We start from the raw sequence: 21,679 nt of genomic DNA, 5'->3' as shown, positions 1-21,679 counted from the left end.
TCCGAGGGTCCTTCCAGTCCCTGCCCAGCCTTGGAAAACTCCCACTCACACCTCATTGGGCCTACTCACATTTCCCCAGGCTGCAATGTCACACCATCATGTTCCCTTCTCAACAGCTGGACCCACCCTCAGAGGCACACTTTCCTACTGCTCCCTTTCCTGAGCCATGAAGGACAGCCCTTTATAAACAAGCTCCACTTGAATACCTTCCGGGCGTCTGTATGCTTGGCCCAGCCGGCAGGCTGTCAGCCCCCAAGGGCAGGGCCCACATCTGGTCATCTGTCTAGGACCTGCATGGGGCCTGGCACTGAACATGCGCCTGGTAAATGGCTGATGGGTTTGGTCAATGACCAGCGGGCCCTGTTGGGTGTGGGGAAGAAAAAGGCCTGTCTCCTCCCAGGTTAGCCTGTGTAGAGTGCCAGGAGCCACTAACGGGGAGCATTTCAGAAAACAACAACTGAGTCTGGATTCTCTCTGTGCACAGTTTCACCTTGGAAGGTAAACTGGGACTTCACTGGTAATCGGTTTCCAAGGGTTTGGGGCTTCATAGCTATCAGAATGAAGTTACAGCCAGATCTAGTGGCCAAACTGGGCAGGGTTTGGTGGCAGCTTCCTGTATTCTGTCCCAGATTCACCTTGCCCTGTGTGTGCTCTGAAGAGCCCGCACCCACGTGCTTCTCTGTAAAGACAGGGCTTCAGAGAGCTGCCCGTTGGGGGACTGGCAGCACTGCTGTGTTCACTCGGAAGCTGGAACCCTGAACACGTGTTACTTGCAGACACAAACTCATGTCGTTTGGGCGACCTGGACAACTGGCAAAGCTTTAAAAAGCCCATCAGGTATCATACAGACATCACTGTGCTCAGCCCCACAAGAGTTCAGTAAGGGAGTGTGCTCCATCCTGGATTGCTAGAGCTCTTTTCCTGGTCCGCAGGGACCAGAGGAAGAAGGGCTTCGCTAAAATACAAAAGAGTGGAAATTCCTCCTGCTGGGAGGGACAGGCACTCGGCAGCCTACAGAATGGCAGCCTACAGAACGAATGGGAGAGGGGCTTTGTGCCCAACTACTAGGGAGGTCGAGTCTCAAGGTGGGGCTGGTTCACCAGCTTCCCTGTTGCTTTTGACCAGAGCATCTGCACCCTGACTCAGTGCGGCCTAGAGCAAGGCATCATGAGAGGGGAAGGAAGCAGAAGTGTGTGGCCATTTGGCCAGCCAACTAGGGCGGCTGTTCACACGTAAGCCAAGGCCATATGCTAGTCAGCATGGAACAGAGCAGGCAGTGTCCTCAACACAGAGCCTGGCGAGAAGCCCAAAAGCAGCCACATGTCCTCTATGAGGACAGAGGCAGTGTTTAGCTGTCACAACATGCACACTTCTATCAAAGAACTATTCGGATGGTGCATATTTTTATTGATCTGTGATGCAGACCTGGCCTTCACAGTGAGCTGCTACAACTCAAGTTTTAACTCTTCACTCTGAAAGAAAGACGTATAACTTCTTAAGAACTTGCAGTGTTGGTAAAACTTGTGGCACAATGATATAAAATATTACATTTCACAATAAAGCTTCATGAGGCCACCCAGGAGCACCTACAAATAATTGTGTGCATTAATTCAGCATTTCTCTTGTGACTTACAAATAACTGCTTTTTAAAATGGAATTTGCTCTGCCTCCTGTTAATAATAATAACCTAACACTTTTCCCATAAAATGTGTGATCAATCAAATTTGAGACACCTAATAAATTAGTCCTTTCACAGCATACAGATTTCTTTGGGAGGGACACTCAGGCTGTAGAAGTCAAACCCAGCCATAAAACTGACTGTGTGATACAGGTTAGGGTACTTCCCTGAAAATGATAATTTTTGACCCTCTTAAGGGGACTGTGGGCACTGGGCTGCTTTTCCCAGTTTGGCCATGACAGCCCCATCCTCAACATTCCTGACCAGGGATGTGTGTCTATAATACAGTAGCCAGAGTCAAAAGCCCAGCAATGACTGACAGCTTTCGTTTGTCTGGATGGGAATCTCTCTAAGCCATACTCACTCATCAGCAGGTAATGAGCGCCTGGGGCACTAGGCTAGCCAGAAAACGTGGTAGGTATATCCAGGCCCTCGCGGGACTTACACTCGGCATCCTGACTTCAGGTTGCTGCTGGTGTAGGGAAGGTGGTAATTGCAACAAGATTGGGATGAAAGAGCTCCAATGTGTTAAATGACTAGGGCTGGGTATTTTTCATTTGATGAGAAATGCTGGCGCAAAGAAGCACCACAATCACCCTCTCTCCTATTTCCTTAGACACAGGAAATTTAAAAGTGATCAAAACAAAACCATAATCACCATATTGCATATTGCAAAGAAAAAGAAAATTCTGTGGGTAATCTGGAGTAGCCCTGTGACAGACAGCTCTGTCCCCTGCTGTTCTGGAAGTGCCAACGAAGACGTGATTTCATACCTTTCTCTTCTGTTCTGTTTGGAAGCGTTTCCGGTCTTTCAGGAGGTATCTTTTTAATTTCATGTTTCCTTTCAGTGGTACCTGGGCAGGGGGAGGATAACAATTTTATTAGCAAATGTTTTCCTATCCACTTATTAGACGCACTAGCATTTAAAATATTTATCAGGTACAGCAAAGTCAACAGATTTTTTTCCCCCTAATCTGAGGGCTGGTGTTATCTGGCAAACACAAGCTGCTTAGAAACAGAGCAGAAGTCACTGTTGGCATATGCCATTAACTCTGCCCACCTATACATTCTTAATTTACAAGAACACCACTACTATTTATTGATGTTTAAATCTGACTTCCTTCAGCATTAAAGTAGACACAGGAGACCATGTGGCATGGGTAGGGAATATGTATAAATCAATAAACAAATCCACGGGATAAGACGATCATTGTTTTATGCCACCAAATTTGGAGTGGTTTGTTATGCAGCAATGGTAACTTGAATATGCATTCTTTTTTTAAATTGAAGGTTAGTTAACTTACAATATTATATTATTGGGTTGGACAAAAAGTTCGCTTGGGTATTCCTGTAACATCTTATGGAAAAACTTGAATGGATCTTTTGGCCAATCCAATAATATAATTTCAGGTGTACAACACAGTGATTTAATATTTTTGTACACTACACCCCATATAATGTTATTAAAATATTGACTATATTCCTTGTACTATATATTACATCCCTCTGACTTATTTTATAACTGTTGTCTGGGCCTCTTGAACATCCCTTTAAGTGGTGGGATATAATGAAAAAATAGGTGGCTTTCCCTAGGTCCTTTGCCATCTGAATTCCTCAAGTACCACATTTTCCTAAACATGACAATTTACACTTCCTCTTCACGCACATGGACTGTAGCTGCTCCCTCGCCTGGGACCTTCATCATCGTCAGTGCCCTCAGGTTCATAAGAACACTTGGAAAATAGCTGAAGCATGAAACCCATCACAAGTACTCCTCTGATTTATGGACTTGGTTGAGTGATTGACAAATCCCTTATATGACCAACCCTATAGAGGGGTGTTTGGTACTAAAATCTCAATCACAAGGCATAAGAAGCCAAAAGAACGTAATGAGTCACCTGAACACACACTTTACCTAATCTCTTGAATGACTCACTACAAATTAAACAGTGGATCTGATATCTATCAGTTCTGTACCTGATTTTTTTTATAGTCAAATAACCAAACACAAGGAAATATGATGAGAAAGAAAAGAGGAATATCTACGTCCCTGTCACAAAACAGCATCCAAGATTATGCAGGAGGATAAAAGAAAAGTAGTAGTCATCTAGGAAGATTAAATGCCAATCACGCTTTACCCCTAGAGATCCAGTACAACCTTTGGTAGAACTGTTTTAAAAGGATAAGGATTTGCCTACCATGCTACAATCTGGTCTCCTAAGGCTAATGAAGAAGTTCAGTACCATTCTGAGAGACACAGGAGGAATGGACAGTCCTGTTGCCATGAAGAATCCAACCCTAATGACATTCCACGCCACCTGAGCCCAGGACCACTCAACTCACCTCCTTGGTCTCCATAACCTGTCATTCAGGCATCTAGGGAAAAGGGTCTTCAGAAAAAAGCCAATCAAGACCCTGCTTTCATCTCAGCAAAATGAAATATTTATCCAGCCAGAACCACTAGGTGGCAAAATTAAACTGCTCAACACAAACAAGGATGGGGGCTGAGCAGGAGATGTAATTAACATCCCATTTTGGGGCTTAATCTCTGTAATTCTCAACTATGCCAAAGGGAATGGGAAAGGAATGTGAGGTCAAGCTGATTTTTACCCCCAACAGGATGAGCCAGAAGAAAAAAATCACTCCAAACAAGTGGGTTGAATAAACCAATCGGGAAATGTATTCATACTTTAAATGCTATATTAGAATATCGTAACTGCAGAATTAAAAACACCCCTGCTCTTCTTCAGTTTGAGTTAATTTTTTAAATGCCACTTAACTAGCTATTCATGGAGGAATTTCTCCCTAAACTGTGTTTCTAACCATGTTAAAGAGCAGTTCTTCTGGGAACTAGGAATGCTCAGCTTTATGTATGAGACGTCAGTGTACAATGAGTTACCAAGTGTTGAACAACGTCAAGTCTTCCTATATTATTCAACCTTAATATCTGAACCCCGCAGAAAGAGCGAATTAACTGAACTCTTTTCCAGATGAGAAAAGAGTCATGAGGGAAAGTATTGCTAGAAAAAAACACTTTTTTGTTGTTGGGGGCAAGTGAAGTAAGCACAAATTTTGGTTAACCGCACAGGACAGAAACTGAAAATTCAGCACTGCCATCCATGCACAGAGACGCCATGGCCCATGGGAAGCAGTTCTTCCCAGGCTGACCCTCAATGGGCAGACACGGGCAAAGCACACAACTAGTTCTTCTGGCCACAAAAGTGGTTTATTTTTATTTTTTTAAAAAAGCAAACAAAGCTGGCTGATTCCAAAACAAAGTCTTTCCAGTCCTTCTCTTTGAAAGCTAGATTCTGTTGCTGTTGTTGCTGTATTGGGGATACATTTTAATGACACATTTGCTTGTTTAGGAAAAACAGGAGTGTATTTAAAACCTGCCTGTCGAGACCAAATCGTTACTTCCCAATTTGGTCATCTGTGGCCTTTGAATCTAAAGCTCTTGAGCTCTACCCAGGATGCTGTAAACATACACAAACAGAAAGATAGTGTGTTGACAGAAGCGAGAGGTACATTACCTGCCCCTTGCTTGATCATGGGAGCCGAGGGAGGAGGTGGCTTCTTGGGTCTCTGAAAAATTAATGAAAATGATACCACATGAGATTGTTGGCAAGCCCGGCCTCTCACATAAGGACCACAGACAGTGTTTTCTAGATGTAGCTTGGACAGTCCAGAGAAGCTCTCCAAAAAATTGAGCAATTCTCTCTCCAGGGATGTCAGGTTTTGGCACCTTTAAACAAACACTAAAATAAATCCAGTCTGCAAAACAAAGCTCTGATGGACAAATGAAATACCATTTCCCCCTTTCTAAATTTGTAACAGCCTTCTGGAAAAGCACGGCTCAGCAAAAATGGCCTGAAACCAGCAAGCACAATGGTACTCCTACGCTGAAACCACATTTGCAATTAAGATTTAATCTGCTGAATAACCAAGCGATTCAGAAAGAGTCACTGGGAATGGCTCTAAATTAGATGGGCTCTGGCTGTGGAACCTGCAACAAAATGCAGGCTGAGGGCCCCCTGTGGCTGGGCAGGGTTCTAAGCCTTTTGCCCCTTTTCACCTCAAGGCTGCGAGGGTCCCCCACAGACCATTCATACCCTGGACACTGGAACAGAGTTTCTCTGCCTATCAGCTGCTATTTATTTTTCTCTCACACCCTATCATTCTAGAGGGGGATGAGCAGCAATGCAATCAATGGCATCTCCTGGCTCACCCAGGACTGGCTATAGGAGGGAGGCAGTCGGGCTGGACTTGGCAAATGTCCTGGGGCTGAGAGTCCAGCCAGGGCAGAATTCTTGGACACCATTCTTGGACAGGGGAGAAGGGAGCCGAAGGCAAGGAGAGAACCATCTCATTATCAACATTAAGGGAGGCTTCCTTGGTGGTCCAGTGGCTAAGACTCCGTGCTCCCAAAGCGGGAGGCCTGGGTTTGCTCTCTGGTCAGGGAACTAGATCCCACATGTGACAACTAAAATGATTCTGCATGCCACAACCAAGACCCGGACCAGCCAAATAAAGAAGCAAACGAATAGTTTCTGAAAAAACATCATTAAGGAAAGATGGACTTGGGGAAGGTTTGAGCATATGATCCGTGTTGCTGCTGATACTTCTCCTGACCCTCTCTGGCTATCATATACTTGTGATTTTAGAAAAGCTCCACAGACTCTTCTGCATGCTGAAAAAGCACTGCTGTGACCAGCCAAAGCGCCCAACCCACCTGTGCCTCCTGGTTCCTGATGCAGTACCAAGGCACAGGAAGAGATGGCTTTCAGTAAAACCTACAGAATACGAGACCCACAAAGAATTATCTCAGGGAGCATCACAGCATGCAGGCTCTGGATATGAAATTTCAGCTCTGCTCTGAGGGGGGTGACTTGGCCAAGTGACCCTGAGTAAGAGTATAACATGGTGGGCAGGAGGCAGGGCTTCAGAATGTGGCCGTCATTACACAGCTTGGCTCTTTCCATTTTTACCCATGGACCCTGGGCAAGTGACCTCACCTAGATGAAAGCTCTCATCTATAAAATGGAGATAATATTATTACTTCCCTCTTAGGAGGAGGTGGTTTCACAAATGGAGAGAATCAGTAAGCATCATCTCATCCAAGCCTCATGACAACTCTGTAAGGAGTGATATTATTATGCCCATTTTTCAGATGATATAATTGAGGCTGCAAGAGATAAAGTCATTTCCCAAAGTCACCAGGCTAGTAAACGGGACAGGGGGCCAGGACTCTAGGCCAGGGCTATCTGCCCTGTAGGCATGCTCTTAACCCCTGTGCAGTGGCCATGCTGCCAGAGGGCATCCACAGACAAACCATCTCACGGCCATAAACCACACAGAGTTTACAAAAGCACAAGGAACTGTGGTATGTTAACATTAAAGAGGGAAAAAGGGGTATCAAATTGCAGCTAGAGTATGAGCTCAACTATTTACAATGCATTCAGAATGTGAAAAAGACTGGAAAGACAGAAATCTATAATGCTGATCTCTTGTAGGATTATGAGTGCATATGTGTGCTTCCTTAGTATTTTTGTGTACTGTCTACATGCGTCCAAACTTCATTATAAAAGTAAAGAAAGAAGGATGCTTCAAGGTCCCCTCTGCATGGGGGCAGGCCCTCCACCAGTCCAATGTGTTCCATTGCCAGGGCTTACTGCTCTCTCCCCTGTTGCCAGCCCCCTCCAGTTCTCTACCCTGGCTCCTTTCCCCTCCCCTTCTCTCTCTGTCTTTGTAGAAATGAGACTGGGGACAGATATGTGTTTGCCGAATGAACTTATCATTGAAACCCTGTCAATTAACCTTCCTTTACCTCCAGATCAGAGTCATTTCTTATGCACGAAACTGCCAACACCCTCTGGCCCAATTCTTCCCAGCCCAGCCCCAACCATGCCCACCCCCTGAACGGCTTCCTCACTCTCAGTTGTTGGAACATTTTTCTAACCAATTTTGCATGAGCCTCCTCTTGCTGAGGCCATTCCCCCAGCGACCTGGCCTCAAACCACAGGGCTTCAGATAAAAAAAGACAATTACAAGTCATCATATTTTCCAAGATTACTGTGCAAACGAAAAAGAAACCCTTAGTGTTGTGTCAGATTTGGCATGGAACAGACACATGAAATGTGACAGGGCAGGGCAGAGGAACACCAAGAGAGGGGACAGGAAGGACTGTGCTCCCTGACAGTGTGTGGAGAGCAGTCATGCCAAGTGCCTGCTCGGAGGGCAGAGGAAGGAGACAGGGGTATAAGGTGGTATCAGGAACCCTGGCAGCTGCGGAGGCAGGTGGGGCAGTTTGGAAAGGAAGGAGCAGTTGGTGAGCTGTCTGTCTTGTATCCACCAAGCCTGATTGACGCTGGCCAGGTGCCTGCTTTGCTTAGGAGCAGAGGAGGTTTACAAGTTGTCCTGTTTTTTTCTCCTTTGATTGACTTCACTCCTTGATTCCATCAAACTTAGCCTTCCTGCCTCCTTCCCTGAGAAATGATGCCACATTTTTTCAAAAGAGATGTCTCTGAAGCTAATTCTAAACAAAACCAGGGTTCCCTGTAGCTCTAGACTACCCCCTGCAAATGATGAATAAAGTATTCATATGAGCTGACAATGATGTTTTCTTTGAATGCCACAGGAAGACAGGGCAGTGAGAACTGAGAAGGCAGAGTGGGTAAATTGGTGGTAGTAGAAAATTCATCACAAGAGTTCATGATTCTCAAATAAAAAGACATAAGCATGTCACATAATTGATTTTCCAGGATAAGCAGTAGGTCAACGCTTTCTCTATTGTGTTTACCAGCGTTAACTAGCTCCTGTAGGTGCACAGACAGAAACAGCCTTTCAACTCAGTCAAGTATTTTAAGTCATGAGTTTTTTAGAGGCACTTGTTCTATTTATTCTCTTCCCTCCATAGTGAAAATAAAACACTCCAGCTCCAAGCCCAGGTGGTGTCATCCTGCTCAACTGGCAGGTTGGTGCTAAGAACAGAGGATGTCAGAGCTCTGAGTGGTCTGAAGGTCTCCTTTAAGCTGAGGAAACTCAGGCCCAGAGGGGTCAGGTTAACAGCCATGTTAACAGGAGCTAAAATACATCTCTCGTTGTCCAGACTGTGGCAATTCATTAAAAAAAGAACCAACGTGAAAATATTCCTCAGAAAGTCAACGAGCCAACATCTTTTAATTTCCAGGAGAGAAGAATGCCTTCCCTTGTCTTCATATGTGCAGGGCATACAGGCCCATGTGTACGTGTGCCTCCCTGTGTGGAGATCTGTGGCTTGGACACAGAAGCAAACACCATCCTTCAAAGGATATATGAACCAGATTTCATTTCTTCCTATTATGACCAGGAAGGAAACAGATTTGGGTGTTCTGGAGTGAAGACAGCAGGAAGCCAAGTTTTGCTTCCTGCTGAAGGATTTCATCATTGATTCTGCCTTTGTGTGGCAAGTCTGGGTAAGTCTGGCCAGTCCCAACCATCCTCCTGGGCAAGAACTGTCATTTGTCACTATGCTTCACAAGCCAGTTTGTCTTCAGAGTTCTGGCCCCACACACACGACTTGCTGAAAGTAACCAGAGGAGTGGACTCCTGATGGCTGGGTGCCCTTCAGGGCCCTTTGTCAGTGGGAGATGGTAAGGTTGTGGAAGGCAATTTCAGCCTGACTTTGAGACTGAAGGAAGCCCTCCTCCAGGCCCCTGGCTAAGTTTTCTGGAGGTGTCTGCATGTAAGGCTGGACAGGGGACACAAATACACAGCTCCTGATCAGTGTACCCCTCATGGCTCTAGAAACACATAGAAGCCTCCACTCTGCCCTTTCTTCTCCTGTCCCTGGTGGATTGACAACACTTTTGAAGAGTGCATCTGGGGCTCTGCCCCTCTGTACCCTACAGAGTTCCCCCCACAGGAGATCCCCGAGAGCTACCACAAAACCTGCTCTCTGGAGGGTCTCTCTCGAGATTCCTCTTCTTGGCCTCTGGGCCGGTGGCCTATATCCACAGTCTGCCTCTTGGCTGGGCTCATCCACATTGTTGGCCTGCTGGGCAGTCACCCAGGCTTTGGTGTTCAGTTTCTCCTTAAGGTGCTCTCAATTCAACCCCTTGGCTTGCCTCCTCACTCTATCTATCCCACCTTGAAAGTGATGCTTTGATTCCATGGCCAGACCTCACAACTGCATGGTGGATCTGGACCCCGCTTTGTATGGAAAAGAGAAATCTGACAAGGGACCTGGCTTTCCCTGCCCCTCCCTCTACTCTTCCTCCTCTCTCATACTATCATGGAGAGCAGCTAGGAGGAGGATGGGGCAGAAGAAAGGGAAGGTACAACTTGTCACCAAGTGACCAAATGACAAGGCATTCCTTAGTGCCAAACGTATATTAACCATGCTCCTAAGGACTGAATATTTGCCCACTGAATGAACGCAAAATTCTTCTGCTGAAAACTACCCCCCAGTGTGGTGGTATTTGGAGATGTGGCCTTTGGGAAGAGATTGGTCATGAGGGTGGAGCTCTCATGAATGAGATTAGTGCCCTTAAAAAGCAGACCCCAGAAAGCTCCCTCACCCCTTTCACCACACGAGGACACAGCGAGAAGTCAGTTATCGATGAACCAGGAAGGGAGCCCTCAACAGATGCCAAATCTTGGACTTCCTAGCCTCCAGAACTGTGAGAAAGGAACTTCTGTTGTTTATAAACCACCTAGTCTATGCTACCTGTTATAGCAGCTTGACCTGACTAAGACACATACTGTTAGACCCTATGAAGGTGAAGCTTGGGACATGGGGTCTGCCTTCAAAGAGATTATAGTCCAGATGGCAGGATGAGAAAGAATCACTTCAGGCAAGAGTATACTGAATGAGCTGCTCAGCTGGGAGAACAAAACCTGTAAGCACCAACAGAGAAGGAAGAAGGGTGCCACCCAGGCCATGTCAGAGAAACTCAGCTGGGGTTTTGTCATTAGGCCATCATTATCACTGGGGCAACATCAACACCTCAATGATCCCCATCTCTGCAGGTAAAATTACCCAGAAAATCAAATGTACAGACAAATAATGTCAAAGGCAAGTTTTATTCATCATGCTGCTTATTAATAAGCACATATTTCTTTTTGGAAGACTAAAAAGAAGGAAAGAATTCATTAGGCAACTTCAGAAATTAGAAAGGACAGTGGTTCTCAAAAGGATGAAGCTCATGACTAGGAATAAAGAAAATTCTGGCCGAGGATAGTGTTGTAAACTAGATTATCAGATGATGGGGGCTAAGGTAAGGGGCCTCCTGAGAACTTGGTAAAGAGAATGTGGTCCAAGTTAAACCACCAAAGTCACCTAGAGAGGATGAGCCATCATGGGAATCAAGCAAGAGAGATCCTTTTCTATAAAACTTTGAAACCTACAAAACTCCCACCAAACCATCTTAAGGTTGGCACTCAGTTGTAATGGAGAAGGTGGGAAACCCACTTGATTGTACCGCTGTGTATCCAAAGATGGATGATGGATGGGAAGTATCCAATCAGCCATGAAAACAGAGAAAAATGGAGAGCTGCGGGGGCCACAGGTGTGGGACTCTCACCAGCATTATCTAGGCTTTGCTGAACTGAACTTAACACCCAGTTCCCTTGGCTCACCCTGCCCCCTGGTGCCTGAGGGACCTCAAGCTACAACTCGAAGACCCTTTGTGAAAGTAACTAGCTCCTTTTCTTTTCATTCTGTGCTTTCCTAGAAAGTACCAAACAAATGTGGTTTCCTATAGAATCTGGATTTTAAGGAATCAGGCCCACAGGGAGCAAATGCCCAGGGCAGGCAGACCCACGTGCTCCAGATGGGCTGATATTTCAGTTCTTGTCATGATTAGTAAGCTGCCAGTCTGCTCCCCGAGTAAGTCTCTGTGAGTTTGCCAATGTGAGTTTGCATCACAGTCACAGGTAGCCTTCAAACTCTTTAAGGGTAGGGTTCTGTGTCCTTGAGGCCGAGAGGCAGACCCTCCACTAGGGCAATGCCTCTGGGCCTCTCAGCAACATCCTAATTCTCGACATGGCACAAGCTCATGAGCCCCCAAATCCATGCAGACAAGCACAGTACCACTGTCTGGCGATCAGAACATTTTCTCGTAGAAGAACTGGATCCCAAGACTTTCTTAAAACACTATCTTTCAGAAACATTACCTTTCAGGATACCCGTTCTATCTTTATTATTATTGTTGTTGTTATTTTTAATGATGAAGATGTTTCTGCAGTTCAGAGAGTCTAAGTCCCCTGCTTTCCCTCAGTCCTGACAACAGGGCATGCACGACCCTTCATCAGAGCTCTCAGAACATTTAATCTTTCCATTCTGATATTCAATTTTCCTGTTGAGGCTCAAAATGAACAGGCAGCCACTGAATCTAGGTTCTCTTATAAACGGCTTATATAATTGTTCCAAAATATGCACCCGGAGATTGACCGATGCTCTCGGAAATGTCTTAGGGAAAAGCCCCAGAGTCTTTGCAAGCCTGGTGTGAGAGAACCCTCTGAAAGAAAGACCTCCAGGAGTTCCAAAAGGCCCAGGAGTAACCACCTGAATCCACACCCCAGAAGAAAATACGCCAGCCTTGTCAGAAGGCGTTGCTGATGCCTATTGATTCAAGAGGTCTGCCGTTGAATAAATGCTGTGTGCTGCTGTCTACCCTAATCATCGCACATCGTCCTCTTTTCTGGGTGAGTGACTGCAACCCCAGCCACTGGCAAGACAAGATGACATCTGCTGAATCCAATGGCAGAATCACATTGCGGGCTCTGTCATTCACATCGTGCATTCGTGTTAATGATTCTAATCATCTTTACACAGTCAACTCCGCACACCACAGCCCTGTCTCCAGTCACGCTGTCACCAAATCACCAACACTCTGGGTGCAGTAATAAAGGCTGGTGTAACAACCAGTGCAAAGCTGGTTGGTAGGTTTTATAGGTCAGAGGGGATGAAAAGGATGTAATACTTTGAATCTTCTAAAAGTTAAATGTCACATTATACAATCACTTCTCAGCTGTGGGTATTACTTTGTCTGACAGGTATAACTATTGTTTCCTTAAAATTGAGTTTTCTGCTTCTTATGAACAAAGGTAAAAGACCTATCAGAGAGACGGTGGCTGCCTGTCTGGGGTGGGAAAGATGCCCATGGGCCCCCAAGAGCATGCATGCCTCAGTGAGCAAGCCAAGACGAGTCCACTCATCACTGACAACTTCACTCTCTCAGCACGAGTCCTCCTGCAATACTTTATGTAACAGAGCAGTGCTTCTAGAAAAGTATGCCATGGACTCTCACTTAAGCGAATTTATTGCCCCATAAAATATGACTGGGGACTAGAAGGCAGGGTGCTACAAGGTAGGCAACCACAGGCTTTGTCCATTTGTTAAACTATTTATCCAGATTTTACCTAGCATTCAAAACCATACTACCTCAGTCAGAATCAAGAATGTGTCAAAAGTCTGGTAGGATGGCGAGCTTGCTAAGATCCTTTAGCCAGAGAGAGAGGTGTCACCATGGAGGCCTTGGCATCCAAGTGCTTTGGATGTGAACACCCTTTATCAGGCTCAAACAGGTAGTCTGGGTGGTTCCCTGCTACCCAACTCTAAGCTCACAAGGACAGTGGCCATGTGAGTCTTCTTCGCTTCCATCAACCAGTATGGCAGCCTGTCCAAGGAAGGAACCCAACAGATAACAGAGAAGATGAATGACTAAACATAAAACATCACTGCCAGACAGCAGATGCCCCAAATATGCAAAAAGACATGAAGATTATGCCATCCTGTACTCGCTTGTCTCTACACATACATAAAGCACTAGATTTCTGTTTAAAGGCTATTCATCAAAGTTCTTAGATGCATTGGGATCCCCAGGGAAGCTCACCAAGACACCAAGCTAACTCTGTGCTGATGTGATGAACTGGGGTCAGATTTCTACCACTGTTGCACAGTTTTAGCTGGAGTCTTCTCACACTTGTGCTAATAGTAATTACAAAGACTGGAATAGTTAATATGTATGGGGCATTCGCAAAGGACCAGGCACTGTGCTAAGGAATTCATATGTGTCATTTTGGTTAATCTTCTCAACAATTTAACAAGGTCGGTATGATTATTCCTGCAATTAAATAGATGAGAACACAGTTGTCACTCAGTATTCATGGGAGATTGGTTCCAGGAACCCTGCAGAGAGCAAAAATCCACAGATGTCCAAGTCCCTCATATAAAATGGGAAAGTATTTGTATATAACCTATGCACATCCTCCCCTATACTTTAAGTCATCTCTAGATTACTTATAATGTCTAATACAAAGTCAACGCTATATAAATGGTTGTAAATGCTATGTGTATAATTGTCACTACACAGCAAATTCAAGACATCTAAGCTTTACCTTTAGGAACTTCCTGAAATTTATTGTTTAGTATTTTCAACCCAAGGTTGATTGAATCCATAGATGCAGAATCCAGAGATACTGAGGAAACAGTCAATGAATTGATCTTGAACAGAACAATTAAGTGATAGGGCCAGGGTTCAAGTTCCAGTCTATTCAATGCTGCAGGCTAGAGTCACAACCACTTTCTACAAATGTCTGCCAAACCTCCTTCCTGTGTCTCACAGTTTTAAACATTTACTATACAGATACTGCCAAGGGCTAGTGTCTTTTTCTTCCTCAGGGATGAAATTCTGTTAGCCGATAACCCACCACTACAACCATTATCAATAAATATGGCTCAAATGATTTTGCTTGGTGGAAGACATCTACTGAATGGCGAGTCCTTCTCTGTTGTATAAATTTATTCTCCTCCTAAAATATGGTTCGAAACTAGAAGGTGGGTTGTCATCACTTAGACAGACACCTGCATCTACACCAGAGCTTCCCAAATCGTAATGTGGAAACAGACCACCTGAGGATCTTGATAAAACATGGGTTCTGATGCACAGGTCTAGGGTGAGGGTCAAGCATTTTTAACAAGCTCCAGGTAACGCTGACAAAGTGTGGTCCCCAGACCAGCAGTGTCTCAAGGATCTAGAAAACACTGGGAAGCAGAATTCTCTGAACCTCAAACTTAATTCCCAGAGAGAATATAGATGTGGAACCAAGCATCCTTCAGCTAAACAAGAAAGACAGCCATGAAAAAGCCTAAAAGGTGTAGCCGATTGTTCAGACCTATCTACAGGCCACAATCTTGGTGGGTACAAACACCATCTGGCTCCTTGAACAATCATATCCATCCATCTAAGCAGTGTATACACCACCAATGCTGTTTAGTATCCTTGGTAATCAACCCACTAGTATTGTAGCTACCTTCCCCAAACCTCAATTCCATGGGAATGTGATGGGTCAAAGTTTATGGTCCAGTAATAGAGCCCCCATGGGCATGAAGAGAACACAGGCCAGAAAAAGTGGGCAGAAGGCATGAGAAAGCCTGAGCCAAGAGCTCTGAGCTGAAGAACAGCTTGGAAAAGACCAAATAGACCAAATCACTGTAGAATTCCTCTTTACATTCCTCTTAGAATGTAAAGTGCTTCTAACTTTTCAACATTTCCTGTTAGAGTGTCATTAGAGAAACAACATGCTTGCCACGAGGCAAACAAAGATGGACTGGCTCATTTAAACCACAGCATTGTAAAAATGGGTTTTCACAAAGAAAGAGAAAGTAAGATCAGAGAGATACACACACACACACACACACACACATACAATGGGCATGCGTGTGTATTTGTTGTTGTTTAGTTGCTAAGTCATGTCTGACTCTTTGCGACCCCATGAACTGTAGACCACCAGGTTCTTCTGTCCATAGAATTTCCCAGGCAAGAATACTGGAGCTGATTGCCATTTCCTACTCCAAGGCATCTTTCCAACCCAGGGATCAAACCCATGCCCCCTGCATTGGCAGGTGGGTTCTTTACTACTGAGCCACTAAGGAGCCCACACATGTGTATACCTGGCCAAATATGTGTACACAGATACAGAGTTAGAAAGATCAGTAGGCCTCATCCTGCATCTTCAGCTTCAGCCACTTCCACATTAGTCATGTCACCACCCAAGGACACACTATGCAGGATACAGGCCATCCACTTACCAATGGAGCCCCCAAGGGTTTCTGTCATTTATTTGGTTGCTTAAATGCTCCAGGTACCAAACCAAGTGCTTTGCACACATCATCTTGTCTAGTCACACAATGACCCTAGAAGAAGGCTCTCTGATGAGGAAACTGGGGTTTGTGGAAGGTAACAGACCTGTTCACACACACTAGGTATGGGGCAGCTGGTCCATCAGACTAAAATGCCAGGGCTCTTCAACCACAGACGTCCTCACCCCACGCCCCCAGCCCGTCATGGAGGCCACAAGGCGGTGCGCTGAGAGCCGAGCCACAGAGACTTACGTTTCCCTCCTTCTCAAAGTCAGGTGGCAGCAACTTGACGAAGTTGTCAGGAAACACTCCTCGTCTGCCATTCAGTTCTCCTTCCCACCAGCCCACGTCGATGCAGTCCTAGGAAACAGGAGAGCAGAGTGAGAAAGGGGGCAAGCGCCTCACGGAGAGCTCTGACACCCCTTTTAGAGAGATGGAAGTGCTTTCCTTGAGGCAGCCATCAATGGTTCCTAAGACTCAACAGCACAAACGCCAAAGCTGGATGGGAGGACAAAAGCTCCGGTGTTCTAGAGCTGCCAGCTGGGACTCGAAACCCAGTGCGGCTTTTAGAGGCCCTGCAGATGGTGACTGCAGCCATGAAATTAAAAGATGCTTGCTCCTTGGAAGAAAAGTTATGACCAACCTAGACAGCATATTAAAAAGCAGAGACATTGCTTTACCAACAAAGGTCCATCTAGTCAAAGCTATGGCTTTTCCAGTCGTCATGTATGGATGTGAGAGTTGGACCATAAAGAAAGCCAAGCACCAAGGAACTGATGCTTTTGAACTGTGGTGTTGGAGAAGACTCTTGAGAGTCCCTTGGACTGCAAGGAGATCCAACCAGTCCATCCTAAAGGAGATCAGTCCTGGGTGTTCACTGGAAGGACTGATACTGAAGCTGAAACTGCAATACTTTGGCCACCTGATGGGAAGAGCTGACTCAGTGGAAAAGACCCTGATGCTGGGAAAGACTGAAGGCGGGAGGAGAAGGGGATGACAGAGGATGAGATGGTTGGATGACATCACTGACTCGACGGACATGAGTTTGAGTAAATTCTGGATGGACAGGAGGCTTGACGAGCTGCAGTCCATAGGGTCACAGAGTCGGGCACGACTGAGTGAACTGACTGAGAGCGATAAGATCTTTTTCCCCCTCTTAAAGATAGGAGAAAATATATTTTCTTCATTTTAACACAATGAAATTATTTCATTAACTGCAAATGTGGGTTAGAAAACATCACACACACAAATGTTCTCTTTGATTAGCCTGTCACAAAGCTTGTTGAAATTAAGAAGGGCTGGGTGACAGTCAGCCAAGCGGGAGAAAAATCCCACTCTGTGCAAGCTCATTAATGTACCTTTTCCTCCCCGTGTTGAGAGGGCACAGTCATCATCATGAAAAGCCCTTCTCCCCATCCTTCAGAGCTTAGTGTTTGCTCACTAAATGAAAGAAGAAATCTATTCATTCTCCCAGATCAAACCTGCTTCCCTTGGAATAACCCCTATTATGTTCATACACTTGTCGAACGTTTGAGTGCCTACTCTGTGCCAAGTCTTGGGGACAGAGCTCAGCGTAGCCTTCACAAGCTCCCATCCCGAGCCTAATGGCCCCATGGCACTTCCAGGCACTCAGCCTCATGCCAGACAACCACCTGCAGGTTTCCCCATCCTCAGTTGGGGGTGGTGGTAGGGAGTTTGATCTTCTCTAGTTCGATAATAAATCTCATATTTGTTCTCTGGGTCCAATTTCACCTCTCCCACCCCAATCCAAGACCTACTGGCCTGTTGTCAACCCCCTCACTTGGGCATTTAATCCTTCCCTGTGTATGTACAACATACGCACCACTGTCAAGCACCTGTCATTGACAATTCTCAGACTGTGATCGACAGCTTCCAGCTAAAAACCCAAATGGGCAAAGGCTTTCCCCCAGAAAAATGCTTTTAAAATAAATGCTTGAGAAAGGAATTCCTGCTCAGGGCTCACAGAGACACACTTGTGGTCCTTCATGATACTGGTGGGGCTGGAGGAGGGCTCAGGCAGGCTCAAGCAGCAGATGTGCAGCTGGCCTCGGGCCTGGCACTGAGCCCTGGGAGGCCCTGGCTTATGTGACTCATGTGTGCCTTGCTAGAGCATGCAGTCCAGCAAAGAGAGAAACACAGCTGAATTTTTCACCATCATACCCCAGACCAATGCCACATATAATAAGGATTTCTGGAATCAATGAAGGCTCTTTCTAACCCTGAGTTCTGTGATCTCCCTCAGTCCAAGACTAGGATTATTGCAGGACAAGATAGTCTCTATCTGCCCCAAGCTGTGAGGATTCTATGTAAGTTAAGGCAGAGTCCACCTCAGGTGAGAAGTAAATGCTCACCATTGTCTCTTCCCACAGGAGTAACTGTAACAAGGCTAGACCGACTCTTTAGAAGAGAACATAGGTTTGGGAAGTGGGTCCTACATCACCCCATAAATTCTAGTCCCAAGCAACATCCTTAGACAAAGACTCTTGAAGCATCAAGTGCAGATTTACTCAGAATAAAACAAGGTTCAAAAAACTTACAATCTGAAAGAATGCTTATCTTTCGTGGAAAATGACAATGTGAAGCCGAGCTAAGTGTTTTGGTCCTGCCCATGTCACATCACTCCCTGAGCAATCTAGCATCAGTCCCGAAATAATGGATTCATGAACAAGGGTTGTGGAAGCAGAATCTGATGGGTTGTGAGTTTCTTCCATCTCTGAGAAACCATTATGTCCTCAACAGTATCAGGAAAACTTATGAAGGAGTAGGGGTGGAAATTCTTTACTCCTAATCCTTAAAAATTAAGTCTTTAAATCCAGAGCCTCTGTTTCTGAGGAAATGCCTGGCATATATATTTTTCTCTTGTTTTTTTTCTGGACAAGTTCTTGTCATCTTCAAAACCCAACTTGAAACTCACCTGTAGGAAAGTGACTATAATGAAAGCTTTTTATCTTTTCTCTAACATTCATGATATTCCATTTAACAAACAACTATTACATATAAAATATATGTCAGTTCATTCTGTAGGCACCAAACATTAAACATGCAAAAGAACATGATCCCTAACTCCTGGGAGCTTAGAGATGTGTGTGAAACATGTGAGGCACACTAGCACTCACATAACATAAAGGTCCTTTTTTTGATAACTGTATCAACCATGAGCTCTGGTACCAAAGAGAAAAGAATCATTAACAGCTTTTCCAATAATCTTAGATCTTTTCATGTGTGAAGGGTTTGCTTATATGAGGGCTGAATTTTTCTCCACGTTAATTTCAGATCATCTGAAAGGCACTCAAATATTGTTTAGTGCTGTCTTTCTTTTTAAAACTTTCTAAATGGTGCAAATCCAAGCTTCCCATTAGTCTTATGCAATCGGTAACTGAAGAACCACTGTAATGAAGCTTTCGGTTTTGCATGCCAGAAAAACAATAAAGAACATTTTAATAAGCAAAAGCATATTCAGAATAACTTCAGAACTTATGTACGCCTACAGGGAAAAACAGTGCATATGACAGTATATTTATGATACCTCCCATCAGTGATGAATAGCTCAGATGGCTCATCTGGGTTCTGCTTTTTAAGGAAAACATGAATAGTGCTAATCGCTGTGCAATTCAAGGTATGAGAGGGGAAGCATGAAGGTGGAACACAGTGTGTCTAATCATTTTGACCGGTATAAGAACAAACACAAGGTTCATGGATTAAGTACACTGGAAAAGGAAAACTGACATCATGACTTAGAATACTGAGAAAAATGCAAAGGGCATCTGCAGCAGGACAGAAAATAGCCACAGGGTCAAGATGCCTGCAGTGGGAGCGAGATTTAGAGAACTGAGACTTTTTTTTCCCCTAGCAATAGAAGCTAATTTAAGGGAAACAGGAAAAATTCTGACAGCAAACTGAGAAGTGAAAATAAGTCCTCTTCAACAAACCAGACAGAAGAATGAGGCTTTTGGTGGCAGAGATGAAGAGAGAATTATTTGTCTGAGGGCTCTGTTTCCAGAAGTGTGAAACAGCAGCGAATTCAATTTATTTAATTAGGACCTAAAACATGCAGGACAGGAGAGGAATTCAGGGGGGAAAGAAAGTCATCGTGACCTTATGGGGCTCCCAAGCTCAGAGCCAAGTGAAAGGCAGGCACGGCAAATCAAGATTGCACTGAGACACAGGCAGCAGTGCTAGGCTGGATTAGTGACAACAAGGGGGACCAGGAGAAGCCTCATCCTCATCTCGAAGGAGAGGACAAGGGCAAGAATCAAGGTCATGAGAAAGGCCAAGGGCGGGATCACCAAGAGTGAAAGAAGGGGAAAGGGAAACCAGGAAGCTGGGGTCATAGAAGAGAACATTCGAGAATTGGCCCTTAGAACGAAGGCAATGCTTGCCTCTCAGGAAGCGCCAACCAGCCTCTACTGAAGAGTGATGTGAGGGGTGAGGCAAGATGGCACTCATGAGTGATGGGGGCAGAATGGACAATCAATGACTTATGAGGCCAGAACATCATCAGGGTGGAGTTTTAAATGTCCCCCAGGAGGATGGCAGGGGGTGGATGAAGGCAGAACAATGAGGCAGTAGCTGACCACTAAGGAGAGAGGCAGTGCTGTTAAAATACTGGAAGCTTTTACAGTGACCATATAATTTATTTCCAAACCTAGGATACTATTAATAAATATACCACAGGTATAACCCAAGACGATGGCTACCCTAGTGAATTTTGAGATTTCAATAAGGATGAGGAAACGGCAGTATATGCAGGTAAAGGGATGGTCTTTAAATGAGGTGGAAGTTTGCAGTGGGAAAGAGTAAAAGATCTGCATGTATTATAGATGAAAGTTTCCAGAACAATGACTAGAAATAAGATCTATTCACATGCAAGCAGAGGAAAGTAGACCTTGACCCTTATCATGAATCAAAGAGCATGGACAGAATTATATTTCTGACATAGGATGTTCACTCTTTTACGATTTAAGTCCTCAAAACGGTTTCTGTATGCCTCATCCCCAGGCAGATATTAGAGTAAAATATATTTTTCCTTGTAAAATACAATGACATGTTTCCTTTTAAGGAATGAACAAACAGAGCCTTAGGTGTGCTGTACTCCAACCTATGTTCCGCACTGTATCTATCTCATGAACCAAGGCATCTCAGAGAGAGGAGGCAGACAGTGAATTGGGGCCATCGGATACTTCAGTGGCCCTCCAGTGATAAAGACTCTGGGTCTCAGTTCCTTGATACACAGGAGAAGATGTCTGAAGTGTAAAGAGCAACGCAACTGCTGAACTGCTGCTGGTGGCTGTCGTCATTATTGTGATTCCAGGGGGGTGGTCCCAGAGACCTCGAGGGATCATGAGCCCAGGAAAGCATCTTGATTAAGTATACAATACATCTGTCACGTGACTCAGCATCATCTTCCGGTGAAACTCCCTGGCAGCGGCTTACATGCTTGGAGGGAGGCTAAGGCCCCAGAGTGTGTCTGAGGAGGGAGACTGGCCTGGTCCCCCATGTCAGGCTTTAGTCCGCTCCACCATGCCAGAGGGGCCCTGGAGAACACGGAAGCACCACCACTGTGCACAGCTCTCACGCTAGGGACCAGCTTAGAGGTGCTCTCTGACATCCAAGCTGGCGGCAGGAGTCAACAGTGAGTCCTGCTCTGTCTGCCTCTTGTGTAAGAACTTCAAATGTTTAAAAAAGACCAACTTGCCACCTGGCTTATAAACTGTAAAACCTGGCTGCAACCTTATGTGGGGCTCCATTTGGTCCAGAGTGCAAAGCAAACTCTTAGAGCCGTGTTTAAGCTGGCTGCACATGTAGAATCACTTGGGGCTAATACCCCACACCAATTAAACTATAAATCCTGGGGG

General features: G+C 45.1%; 1 protein-coding gene across 4 annotated transcripts in view; it reads right to left on the bottom strand.

The window, feature by feature from the left end:
- SH3KBP1 (SH3 domain containing kinase binding protein 1) overlaps window positions 1–21,679 on the bottom strand; it is a 331,078-nt gene that overhangs the window by 48,943 nt on the left and 260,456 nt on the right. For all 4 annotated transcript variants that reach the window (XM_040266529.1, XM_040266527.1, XM_040266528.1 and 1 more), the window contains 3 exons: window positions 16,056–16,163; window positions 5,212–5,263; window positions 2,452–2,532 (listed from right to left, as the gene is read on the bottom strand). In XM_040266529.1, the coding sequence (XP_040122463.1) occupies window positions 2,452–2,532; window positions 5,212–5,263; window positions 16,056–16,163 (241 nt within the window). The remainder of the gene's footprint in view (window positions 1–2,451; window positions 2,533–5,211; window positions 5,264–16,055; window positions 16,164–21,679) is intronic.

Source organism: Oryx dammah, unplaced genomic scaffold (assembly GCF_014754425.2).
Source record: "Oryx dammah isolate SB20612 unplaced genomic scaffold, SCBI_Odam_1.1 HiC_scaffold_23, whole genome shotgun sequence".
Lineage (NCBI taxonomy): Eukaryota > Metazoa > Chordata > Mammalia > Artiodactyla > Bovidae > Oryx > Oryx dammah.
Note: the sequence above shows the minus strand (reverse complement) of the source record. Positions and strands in the feature narration are given on the sequence as shown.